This window comes from Kryptolebias marmoratus, linkage group LG2 (genome assembly GCF_001649575.2).
Source record: "Kryptolebias marmoratus isolate JLee-2015 linkage group LG2, ASM164957v2, whole genome shotgun sequence".
NCBI classification, from domain to species: Eukaryota; Metazoa; Chordata; class Actinopteri; order Cyprinodontiformes; family Rivulidae; genus Kryptolebias; species Kryptolebias marmoratus.
In genome coordinates this window covers 32,063,305-32,076,746 of record NC_051431.1, presented here as the reverse complement: position 1 = coordinate 32,076,746, position 13,442 = coordinate 32,063,305, and the positions used below count along the sequence as shown (strand labels likewise).

The following is a 13,442-nucleotide window of genomic DNA, read 5'->3' as shown; positions in this document are numbered from 1 at the left end:
ATATATATATATATATATATATATATATATATATATATATTTTTTTTTTTTTTTTCAAAAGCTGAACATAAATTTAGATTTTATTATTATTATTACCTCTGCCATGGGCATTATGTTTTCAGTAGTGTCTGTTGGTTTGTGTGTTTGTCCGTCTGTTGACAAGATTACTCTGAGCATGACTACTTGCAATATTGTATGAGCTTGTATGTGACATTGTTTTCAAGATTTGACCAAAACAGCTACAAGTCTGTCATTTCTCTATGATTTTAGTCATAGACACTGGTGTAAATGGCAATAAGCATTTCTTCAAGGAATACTTGGACTTTAATTAAGTATCTAATAGCAACTATGAGCTCCAGTAACTATATATTTGATTAGCATTTGATTTTAGAATAAAACTGGTGTTTATAAACTGCAAGTCAGTAAAGGCTTAGGACATTTGTTGCTAATATTAGCTGCAATTTGTCAATTATCCAGCACAAGTAAAGCCAACAAGAAAAGTGCAGTAAGGGGCTACCAGGTGGCATCTGATTTAATTCACTAGAATTTACAGGAAAAATACAGTTTTTTGCCCATTTGTCTAGATTTTTCCACAGAGAATAAATATAACTATACAACAAACTGTGGCCTGAGTCACCCCCTCCTCCATCAGTTTATCAGACTGTAAAGTCAAACCACAGAAAGACAAGCTCCTTTGTCTTCTAACTCTGTCCTCAGCTGGGAAATGACCACATCAACAGCTAAGAGCTTAATAATGATAAAAAAACAGCTTGTATTCCTCAAAGAAATGCACACTGTACACCACCTTAGCTCAATATCTGTCAAATTGACTGAGTTTCCTAAGACCATTTGGCTGTGACATCCATCTTAAATTGGGTTGACTCCAAAATTTAAACAGTTGTAGATGTATATCCAATGATTAGTTTCTAAAAGTTTTATTAAAATAAGATATTTTGCTAACAGACAGACCGAGTGTATACCAAGAGTTAATGGGAAAGTTTTATAAGTAGATCTCACACAATCAGTTCAAAGTATAGTATGTGTTGGGAATGACTCTCAGCTACTAACACGCCAAATTTAGAGTTAGAATCATTATTGTGATTGATAATGTTTCTCAGCTGTGGTGGCCATCTTGAAAGGGATTGACTCCAAAGGTTTATATGTTGTAGATGCACATGCAATGATTATTTTTTCAGTGTTGCATTAAAATCTATTTGTTTATGAAATATTTTACTGTAGACAAATAAAGACAGACACTGGCAGAAACATTAGCTTTCTTTTGCAGTTTGCAACAGGGGATAATAATATGATTGCACACTGCGCCTATTTCAGCAGGTTCTGAGTGTGTCCAAGCTTTCTGTGACTAAATCCAAGTGTCTAACTCTATTTGCAATTGCTTTGATTCAGTTGAATATCTCTCACATGTTCAGCTCCAAATATAACAAGTGTCGGGACAGTTTTGTGACTTTGACTTTAAATACTACTGTTTCTGTTTCTTTCAATAATAGTCACTGTTCACATATCAAATTTGATATGCAAACACCAATTATTTAGTCAGGTCATCACAGGCATAACCCTGACTAATGAACCTGTCAGTTTCTCTTAATGACAACCAAAAGCAGCCAGAATAACAAACAATTGACAGAACTGTCTCTCAGGAAGGTCCAACAAAGCCAGTGTGGATCTCCTGCTTCAAATCGTACTGCCACTCCCCTGAGGTGTGGTAATTCCTCTCTACTGCAGAGCAGCTCGCAGATCCGATAGGAGGAGGTGGAACATGTTGCTTTAAGAAGCTTGAGGATAATACATTTTGTTTAGCCTTTAATTAAAAAATCAAATGCCAGCCAGAAAATGTTGTCCCCCCACAGTCAAGCATATTTAATTTATTTTCACACAGAAGAGAAATCACCTCACTCTGTTGTGTGAAGGACTTTATAAATGTTCAGGGAAACCCTGCGTCTCACCCTGCCTCATGCCTCAAAACACTTTCCTCATCGTTTTAGTTTTTGTAAAAGAGATTTTTTTTTTAAATTACTAACCTTTATTTAACCAGGCAAAATACATTGAGATCCCAAATCTCTCTTTCAACGGAGGAAACCAGAGTACCTGGACAAAACCCCCGCAAACACGAGAAGAACATGCAAACTCCACACAGAAAGGCCCAGGGTTCAACCCGGGGCTTAAACCCAGGACCTTCTTGCTGTGAGGCAACAGTGCTAACCACTAATCCACCGTGCTGTCCATATAATAAAATAATTAAAAGTCTAGCAGTCCATAAAAGAGTGCATAATTCCCAACACCTTTCATGCCAGAGTTTTAGGCTAAGATCACCTTTTGTTGAGAAATGAAGCCAATTCCAATGAAGTTGGGGCGTTGTGTAAAACTGTGAGGATCTGAGTTATTTTGTATTAAGTGTGTTATTTCTTGAATTCTGTCTCTTGTTGTTTCTGTGTTTAGTTTTTATGTTGTAAGTTGTGCACCCTCTGTGTGCCATCACTCTCTCTCAGTTATCCCTTGTCAGTCAGCCTCTTTCTCTCACACTTGTGAACTGGTTCAGCAAACTAACAAAGCCTAAAAAGGACAAACACAACAAGTTCTTTAACACAATGTATCTGTTGCAAGCAGATATTTTATTAAAAATTATTACCTGAAGCCTGTCTCTATATCTGCATCACCTAGAAGGTTTTTTTACACTCATAAAAGCACTCTAAATAGTTTATTTTCTTTGCCTTAATTGCCAAAATTTATTTGACCAACCTATTTTAAAAGTCTGAATAGAACTTGGGTGTGTTGAGCTGCAACACAATATCACAGCTTTGAAAGGAAAGAAATTAATTTCTTTATTTCAGATGCTAATTAAAGTCCAAAAAGAGCACAAATACACTCTGTGCCTTTTTAGTGGCAAATTAAGTCATAAATGCTGTTTTTTTTCTTATTTTTTTACCAAATGCCAGCTCTGAAATACAAAGATGCTTCCTTCTGTGGCCCATTTCCCCGCTGCCCTTACTAGGACTCGCAAGCCATGATGTCAATTACTGTGAGAGAGGGAGACATGACTGGTATGAGTGCTGCTGATATTTCTTTCACCTTGTGGAAAACAACAGGACATGTTTGGTCTCGGTTAGCATGAAGCACATTTCTAGTGTTTCCTTTTCTTCCCTCTTCCACCCTCCCTCCATCTTTGCTTTCCCACGATTGGAACATTTCTATGGCAACCACTTACCATGGAACAATTGCTCTCCGTATGCATGTGTGGCTGACATGCTGATGATGTCACAAACGCCAGCCGACAATCACAACAACAGCTGCAGGCTAAGTAAAAGGCTTTATTAACATCAGAGACGTCAGGCTTTTGAATCATCCAAAAAATGATTGGTTGTAGAAATATTTTCTAAAAGTAATGTCTTTTTAGGATTCTAAGACAGATAAAGCGTTAGAGAAGGCTTCCTCTGTGCAGAATGTAGTGAGCTCAGGAGTAACCCATTACTCACGGTGGCTAGAATACAATAACAGACCCCCCCCCCCACACACACACACACACACACACACACACACACAAGAAGGAGAGTTTGGCTGTATTTCATAATAGATCACTTAGGGGCTGCTAATCATTGCCTGGCTGGCTCACTGCGCCACAGCAGACACACACCCAGATGGTGTGTAGTGATGGAATAGAAAGAAAAGTGGAGTTGGATTCATCATAACAATCATCAGCACCTCTGAGCCAATCAGAAGCATTTGTCTAACTTCAGTTTCACACCATTAAACAGACATGATAAAGTAAAACCTTTTTGTGGTGCTTTTAAGAACCTTTGAGACATTTTTCATTTAAAGTATCTGATTTAAATGTCTTCCTGCTAAACTACAAAATCAAAAATTATTCATATAGCGTCACAAATTATTTTCCAGACTTGGAAAAGAAGCCAATTACTACAGTGACAAGGGTGTAAAAAATAATGACAATACTGCAAAGCCACTGCCCAAACATAAATAAACGTCAAATGTGTTTTTTAAAAAGCGCTCCCTGATGTTTGGCTTCAAACTAATCAATCAGAAACATAATTGTGTTGTGAATCCATACACACTGAACACATCTCGTCTACAAACACTTTTTTAAAGACAGTCATGGCCCTTGATTTGCCATGGTTGCCTTGGTAGCCATGAAATAACATTGATCAGCTGTATGGCGTGAAATGTTGTTTCATGGTTACCAGTGGCAACCACGGAGAAAACAGGGAAGAAACTAAATTTCACAGAGGCAGAACTTGATATGTTGGTCAATGAGGTGGAGAACAGAAAAAATATAAGTTTTGGAAGCCGCAGTCGTGGGGTTACAAATGAAAGGAAGCATTGTGAGCGGCAACATGTTGTTGTTACTGTTAATTCAGTGAGTGGGACAGAGAGGACGGTGGCCAAGGTGGAGAAAAGTGGTCAGATTTTAAGGTGGAGGCAAAAAAGCAACTAACGGGCCACCACCAGAGCGTGTCAGCTACAGGTGGGGTTAAAGGCGTACCAAACTGACACCATTTGAAAGAAGGACGGATGGTGTCGTGCTGAAAAGTGATCAGGTGCCACCCCACGAAGGGTTTTAAGAGGGTATTATGGGTATCAAAGCACGCCTCCTCTGCGCTCTGGGACTTTGGAAAGAGAAACAATGAATAGTCATCACTGACTGTGTTGCTGTCAGCTAAGCTAGCAACGTTAACTATCGGCAATGTAAACAAGCAACCAAACAGCATCTAATTAGCATCAGGTTAGCTACGTTAGCTCTCTCCTGCCGTCTTCATGTTGACTTACAGTGTACTGATATCATGACAATGATCTGGGGGTAATCGGTTCTCTACGCTCCACGTTCCTAACTTAGTCATTATGTGCATCGTTTTATCAGCCATGACGGTCCTGGTGATCATCAGAATCCAAATCTGAAGAGTTTTCATCTGATTCTGGAGATCCAGCTGTTGGTTCAGGTTCATACTGGTATGGTTGTATATTCATTACTGCCATGAAGTCTTCCAGCATTTCTTCATATTCAAAAAAGGCTTCTTCTTCCATTTCTACCAGTAAACAACCAGACAGTAGTGGCATTTTTGGCTGGCTGAAGCACAGCAAACGTCATGAACCCAGAACAAGAACTCCACCCCACAAATCACTTAAACACTAAAAAGAGTTTATTTAATTTTAGGTCAGACAAATGCGTCCCTGGAATGGTGTGCAGATGTGTTTAACTAAATAACATTGATGAAATATCAATTTTTTTAGATTTGATTTCAGTTCACTTTTAAGCTGAGCTAAAAACAATATGATGCTATTTTTTTTTCTAAATATGTTGTTTTCAGTTGGTGATTAGTCCACTTAGTGATTAGGAGTAAGAAAGTAAACGAATTGTTATGAATAACTAATTTTTTTATCATTTTCATGTAGTATGTAACAGTTAACATGCTCATGGCAACTTGTTGCTAACTGGTCAAGTGTAATTTAATGTACAACAAGAAAACCAAATGAGACCCAAATGAAGGTTTTGCCCAATTGAAAGAAAGAACATTATGCACATTTATACTTAGTGTTTCATTATGCTTCTAGTTTTTTATTGTTTACATTTACAATATAAGTGCTATTTTTTAATGACTTTCTGAAGACTAAATAATTGCATCTGTTTTACGGTATTTTTTGCCATTTGTCTGGTGATTATAAGCTGTATTAAAAAGGACATATTGCTTGTGTATTTTAAGGGTTATTGTCATTTCATCTTTCAATTTTCAACCACAACACAATGATGAGCGTTTCCAAATAGACATCTGTTCTATGTTGTAAATATTACATCTTTTTACCTTTACTTTTCAACAAAATTGTGCTGAGAGAGTATAACCATGTACACACTACAAGCACAGCACCTTATTGTCAAGATAATGTAAACGTTGCATGTATGAATAGTCGGTGTAGAACAGTGCAGCTTATACATCTCTCTCCGTGTTACATTTTTTCACATGGAGACATGACATCATTGAGATTTCATTTAAATCCTCAAATGAAAAATGAAAATAATAAATTCACTGGGAAAAAAACCCCAGTCAGACCCAGAAATTTCTGGAGGGATAATATATCCTCTCTGTCCTGGGAACACCTTGGATCCCCCAGGAGGAGCTGGAGAGGGTTGAAGGGGAGAGAGATGTCTGAGTTTCTCTCCTGGACCTGTTGCCTCTGCGATCCGACCACAGATAAGAGGCAGAAGATGGATGGATGGATGGATGGAAATTAAAAATTCATTGCTTATTACGCAGGATGGCATGTAAATAACTAAAAAAATCAACTGGTTAGCATTAATGAAAAACAAAAAGGAAGAGATAACCAGAAACACATATTACAGACTTATTTAATAAGTAATTATTAAACTTAGAAGGCTATTTTCCACTTCATGTGTTGAGTTATGTAGAGAGTGGCATCTTTGATTAAGTGTCTGGTTGACTGGTGCCTGAATTGCCTCAAGTTTCCTGGACCCCTGTCTCAAAGGTCACACAGAACTGTTTGCTCCAGGTAACCGAGTCAGATACATCCAAAATAATATAAATATGAGACATAAAAGAAGGATTTTTCACTCTCAACATGAGATTGTCATATAAAATTAAACTTACGACTCCTGAGCTTCCAATAAGCCAATAGGTGAAGTTGTTCCAGAAAAAAACTTTTTAATTGAAGTTTTTCAATTGTTATAGTCACTGTTGTGATAAAGAAGGTTGTTTTTCACTTATGAGAGTTCTTGCTTTGTGCTGGTTCGTGTCCATGTCATGCCAAGACATTTTTGGAAGTGAGATATTATTATTTTCCACCTGTTCATGTCAAAAGGTCTAATAACCCAAAGCAGTCATCAACTGGTGGCGCACAAACTATACCCATCCCACAAAGTATTCATTTTTTTATAAAACAAATACCCAGACCAGAACCTTTAGCTCAGTGGGATCAGAGAAGTGCTGAGATTTAGAGACTCTGGTTTGAGTCCAGACTTGGTCTTTTTTCCTTGTTAACATTGACTAAATTTACTTTTTAGGACTTTTATAGAGGTTGATTTGAAGATGGTGTCAGCTACAGATGTGTTAACTATTGAAACAACAGGCAACTCCATGTTTATATGTGACACACCTGAACTTGGTATTTACCATTTTAACTACAATGATTCCCAGGTAAAGTCACACCCAAAACTTCTAAATTAAAAATAATAGATTGTAACACTGTTTAACATTTTTGACAAAATAAACACAATGGTAAATGCCAGTACTGTATGGCAGCAGAACGTTCAATGAACAAAACAGAATTTGTAATACTTATTCATACAGTTTTTGTAGCCTGTCTTTAAAACTCTCAGTCAGCTATAGCCTACTTTAATGACTGAGTCAGACAGCTAGTTTGTTGCAGAAAATGAACAAGGTGCCAGTGAACCTATGGACTACAAAATGTAATATTTTTTTTTAAATGTATAAGAATTAGAAGCACCTTGTTTAAGTCCAGTGTACTCAAAGGTCCCCTGAGTATCAGTGAGTGAGCCAGGCAGGTCCGCGTGTTCCCCAAGAGCGCAATATCAGACATGGAGCTAGACACGCTCCAGTCGACGCACAGTGAACTGTCGACCGCCACTGTCAGGAGGAAGAGAGGCATGTGAGGCTTAAAACAATAGTCTGGTGACTTTTAAATTAATGTTCTGTCAAAATGTTGTCAGTAGTTAGTACCTTATCAACTGTGACATCAATCATTGAGCTTGGAGTATTAAGGAAAGGGCTGAAGTCTTCCTCCAGCCTAGGATAATGTTTAGCCAAACCGGGGCTCATACTTTTTATCATTTCTCAGGCTTCAAAAACATCTCTTTCTCAAATACTATATACAGGTGTGGCAAAACACTACTTCACCTTTGCATGTCACATTTTGTTTCATTTGTTGCTGTTTGCCTAACTATTTTTTTCTTGTTGCTATATAAGGTTTAATCTCCTGAGGGTCCTGAATGTATCGGTCCACCCGATCAGAGCATCAAGTCAGACTAAAGATTTACTTAACAACATAGACTTTATAAGTCTGAAAAGCTATATAAAATAGGCCCTGGTTTGGCTAGACATTAGCATAACCTGGAGAAAGACTGTTCTGTGACTGATGTCACGGCTGATTAGGTACTAAAAACTGATAATTATTTGACAGAACATGATTCAAAAATCACCAGACTATCCCTTTAAGCTTACCAAACATGTTGCTTGAGTCAAAAATGCAGTCACAATGCCTCAACCAGGAGCTCAAGGCAGCCGCTCAGAGCTGATGACCAAATGTAATGTTTTCATATCTCACTACAGTTTCCTCAAAAGACAACTGTTTAAACACTGTTTTAAAATACTAAAAAAATTTAAAAAACCGTGTTTAGACTTGTGTGATGCACTTTCAGAAAGCACTTTTGGAGCAGCATTACTTTGTATTGTGTGTTTCTTTTGGTAGAGACAGGATGTAGTGAGATAACATGAGGTACGAATGTGGAGTTCTGCTTCCATGCACTCTAAAGCCATGCTGTGCATGCAGGAAGGGACCAGGTACAAAAAATACATTAAAGAAAACAAAAGGCATTTCCTTCACTCTAAACTTTAATCAATCAATACCATCTATAAGTATTTTATAGTTGGCTCAAAAGGTTGAGAGTTGAGACATTCATAATGCTGTGAAGCTGACTACAAATCTAATATACATTTAAAAATGAAAATTGGACCCATTGGTTTAATTTTTTTTTAGTTTATTCCAATATTGTTTATCTAATTGGTCAGATATATACATTAGCATTTACTAAAATCAACAGATTTTACTGAATTATTATGAAAATATATAAATTAGAAATAGACGTTACAATTAGAACCAAACTTTTTTGCTCATATGCCTGGAATTTTTTCCTTACATTATGTATCCAGAAAGCATGAGATGCAAAACAATTTTCCCACTGACTACCTTGCACATTTCTTCAAATTTGAAAATGATCTTCCGTTACATAGTTTCATGCAATATATCAGTTTTGGTTTAAAGTTTACAACAACAACTTTACCATGCCCCTTCCACATTGAATAGCTTATTTTCCTTTCATCACTGTTAAAGGTAAAAATTTGCCTAAAAAAAGCTTTTGTTGAAATCTTCAGAATGGAGAGATACACTTTGGTCAGATTTCCCACACTTGAAATGACACTAATACTCCTGTTCTAACCTGGTCTACCCACTTGTGGCAGGAGTCTGTCTAGCAACTTTTGAATATGACAAAAAAGCAGTGGAACATAAAAAGGACCAGAAAAGCATAAACATTTAACTGGTTGATATATGCTATGTTTATTATCTTCTCTGCATGAACAAGCCACGTAACCAACTTGAGCAAATGGAGGCAGACTGCATGAGCTGCAACGTAAATGTCACTAAGCAACCTCCTCCTGGCTGCAGACGTCACAAACTGCTGACAGATTTATGTCTGTCCGCCTCATTACATGTGTCTAACCTTTCTGCAAGGCATGCTTCTCTTCATCTGACAGACTCCATGAAGGACTAGAGCCAAGGACTGGACCCTCACACCGCTTCACCACTCGGCAAATATTTCAGAACCACTAACAGCGTCCATCTGCCACATACTGATGCTGACTGCAGGTGTGCAGGCAGAACTGCATGGGGCTCCCTTTATCAAATAAGATTTGTAAAATGAGATTAACCCTGGGGGGCCTCTAATGTCAGTATCTATCTCTCCTTTCCAGTCCTGCGCTGCATGGGACCAGTTTCTGGTTTCTCTCTGTGAAAAGAACAACTCACTCAATTAGTCACCAGCACCCATCTCCAATGCCTACATGGAGACCAATCTCTCACTCAAACAACCCTTCACTGGTCAAATGCTCCCTGTTTAGCACCTGGAGCTCAGGTTGCCCACCAGCAGAATCCAATATTAGCCATTTAGCTGGGTGTGATGAGATCAGTTGCTCAGCCTGTTTTTGTATCGGATTAATCTAGGCTGCCTCAGTCAATGAAAGTATTGTTCAGAGGAGCGAGGGATGAGCACGTGTCATCTGCTGGAGATGCTTGGTTTCCAGAATGTGACGGTCATTTGAGCCTGCTGTGCAGGTGTCACTGTTACACTGTTAACCTAAACACTGAGGGGGTGTGGAGAAGGACGCAAACATTTGAGCCAAATCTGCTCCCCCTGAGAGAACTGAAAGGTTCACTGCTCTGACACCTCAGACAGTGGCAGTTCTCATGGAGTGGTAGCTGGCAATGGAAAAAAAATCTTGCCACCCAATTCCTAGGCTAGATAATTTGTGTGTGGGGAAGGGGGGTTGTATACTTTGCACAATGTTGAAAGTCAAGGACATCCCCACAGAACTTCAGTCTTTATCTTAACTCATTAAATTAGAATTTGCACACACCCCTCTTGAATTTTGAAATGGTTTTACCCGTCAACTGGACCTGAAAACTACACCAGCAGAGACTAAACAGACCCTCAAGGATTTCACGATGTTGCGATCGCAACTATTAACGCAAAATGAAGCAAACCCCGCAAAATCGCAACTTTTTGCAACTTTGTCCAAAACACCGCAACTTTAACCAAAATAACCCCAAATAACTCACAAAGAAGACACGACGTCACTTCCTGTTAACATCAGAATGCCGAGAGCGTGCAGGAGCAGCCACCGAAGCCAAAATGTGCGCTAATGCTTCACATTTGCCCACAAAGATTTCAGCAAAGGACCGCGCAAAACACCGCAGTGAAGTTAGTTTTAAGTTGGATATTCGCGCTCCGCATAGTCACTGTGGTCGCAAACCAGTTTCCTCCCCAGCTGCAGCTGTTTTGCACGTCCTGCAGTGTAATCATGGAACATAAACGCATCGACAAACACTGTGTCTGCAAAACATGTGAGGAGAGCTGCAGACCAGGGACAATCCAGAAATGCTCATGAATGTCAGTTTAGAAGCTATCAAAGTTCTCAAATAAAGCACCTTTTGAGAATGTCAATGTTTGTTGGGAATTATCTTACAAAACTAGGAAGTATTTTTGGTTTACATATTAAAAGTTGTTTTTTTTTATTTTAATTAAAAAAAAATTGCAACTTTTAGGAAAATGCCCCGCGAAATCAGGCATTTTAGCTGCAACAATCACATAAAATGCCCACGAAATCCTGGAGGGACTGACTAAACCTCCAAACCATCAAAGTGTCATTGTCTGACAAAAACAACTAACTGAGTTTTTGTTGAATCTGAGGGGAAAATACAGTTTCTGGCATATAGCACTCAGTTAAGTGTTGTTTTGTGCAATTGATAGATCCATAAAACTTTTCCTGCAACAATAAATTCCTCTCCCCCCTGCTGGAACCTTGTCTGAGCTTCCCTTGGCCTCAGAGAAGAAATGACATGTTTACTATAGCAGAGGTAACCCTGTGCCATCATGGATACTTATTTCAAGTGGACATAAAAAGGCTTTGATCCAATTTTTTTGTCCTCCATTCTGCACAACCTGTTCCACTTCTCTTTATCTTAATGAATCTCCTCCTCCTGACTGCAATCAGTGGAAAAACGAGCCACAGACAGCAGCGTCTCCTCCTCCCCCATGAAAGAGAAGGGAGATTGCGGTCTCGACGTTATTTTTTTATTCCACCATTGCGTTAATTGCGCTCCTGGCTCTGGCTTTCTCTCTCTCTCTCTCTCTCTCTCACACACACACACACACACACACACACACTTCCCTTCGCCGTAGTTGCCGTTGTCGTGGAAACTGTAGGAGGAGAAACATCGGCTGCACATCTCTTCGTCTTTCAGGCTATCAAAAAGACTTTTGAGGAAAATGAGGTGAAGACTGGCAGCCGTCTGATTTCTCACAGAGGCAAACAGGTGGCTGCTGCTCCAGGTGGGGGGACGGGGGTGGGGGGTTCCCTTTACGCACTCCGCAAAAAGACGCGGAGACAAGACGCCATAATCATCAGTGACTGGAGATTTTACCATCAATTAGAGGCGGTTGACCTGTGAGCAAACAATAGACTACATTTAACACATAAATTGGTGGGTGAGGGGGCAGAGAGGTGCTGACACCACCGACTGTTGAAGGCAGAGACGTATGGATGTGATCTATAATGTCGGTCAGGTTTGATCTACAGCTACAGAGGAGAACAGGGAGATGTGCGGAGGGGACACGCGTCAGAGAGAGAGGGAGGTTCCTACCTTGCAGCTAAACTGGCTGAGCGCAGTCAGAACCATCGTGTCCGGACGAGACTTCACCCAACTACCAGGCTTTTTGTAACAGAACATCCATAGATGGACTCAGGAGAAGCTCCTCTCTGTCTGTCTGTCTGTTGCTGCGCCTCCTTCTGGCGTGCTTCGTCAAAAAGCCTCCTTGCAAGTGTCATAGCATCGCGATGTTTGAGCTGCAGCTCCCCTTCCTCACACTTACCCTTCATTCACACGCCTGTACACCATTAACTCTGTCCTTCTGGTTCACTTCCAGCCGTTTGAAAGGATTTACGCGGCTCAGCCCTTTGTTTGCGTGTGATTCAACAGAGCTGTTAGGGATGCAGCATGCACCGCCCGCCACCCTCCCTAAAAAAACGTTTAGCCTCTGCACGCGCGAAAGGATGGAGCAAAAACAAATGCCAGAAATTAAAATAAATAAATAAAATAAAAAAGTATTACTCCAGCGTGCTTTTTAAACAATAGGAGCAAATTAAATTACTTCTTACCAACAGGAGCTTTGGAGCTGATGCAGCCCATTCCCTTGACTGCATGTAGACCCCCACCTTTAGAAGCACTATCTATCACATTTCCTCCCCCACTGTGTAAGGAGACACCGAGCGTACCTCTCTGATGGAAAGCCTTTGCTCCTCTGAGGAGGCTCCGCTGCGGCTCCGCTGCGCCTCACACCGCCGGATCCAAGCGCAGAGCGGAGAGGGGGTGTCGGGCCATCACTTCTGGTCTCTACTGTCGGTTCTGTCTTTATTTGTTGTAGGTGGCTCATAAATCCATACATGCAAAGTTTCAGAGCAGCTTTTGTTTTCGTTTATTCGGAGCCGCTGTGGTTCTCAGCTCTGCGTCACGGGGCGCGCGGGAGGGGTTGGGGGTTTCAGCACTACAGAAGACGGACAGCGCTCTGTCTGTTTCCTGCAGCATGGGGGGAGGAGGGGTGGTGTCACGGGGCGGATCTCCTGTACCCTGCTCGGGCCCGCTCAGGGACCGCGTGTCGGAGCCAGACACATTGTTACAAATATTCCAGACTGAAGCCACCTTTATACAGCCAGCGCCGAGTTCCCGCCCCTGCCTGTCGCCCACCCACCCCCGCCGGTAGAAAGCGGAATGAGATGCGATTGGCTGGCGGCACCTTGCGGACCTGCGATGGGAGGGAGAAGGAGCAGAAGGATTGTTTCCTGTCCGTCTTTACTCCAGACATGAGGAAAGAGATTGAAACTGAATCAGAT

The 13,442-nt window shown here is 40.3% G+C and overlaps 1 protein-coding gene across 3 annotated transcripts in view; it reads right to left on the bottom strand.

Moving 5' to 3' along the window:
- The window catches only part of zgc:165508 (uncharacterized protein LOC100101652 homolog), a 36,609-nt gene extending 23,396 nt beyond the window's left edge, over nucleotides 1-13,213 (bottom strand). Inside the window, exon 1 of one of the 3 annotated variants that reach the window (XM_017436977.2) lies at nucleotides 12,828-13,213. Coding sequence is in view for 2 of the 3 variants with exons in the window: in XM_017436975.3 (XP_017292464.1) it covers nucleotides 12,196-12,282 (87 nt within the window). In the remaining variant the exon portion in view is untranslated. The other 2 variants (XM_017436976.2, XM_017436975.3) reach the window with 2 other exon arrangements.
- Between the last annotated feature and the right edge of the window lie 229 nt (nucleotides 13,214-13,442).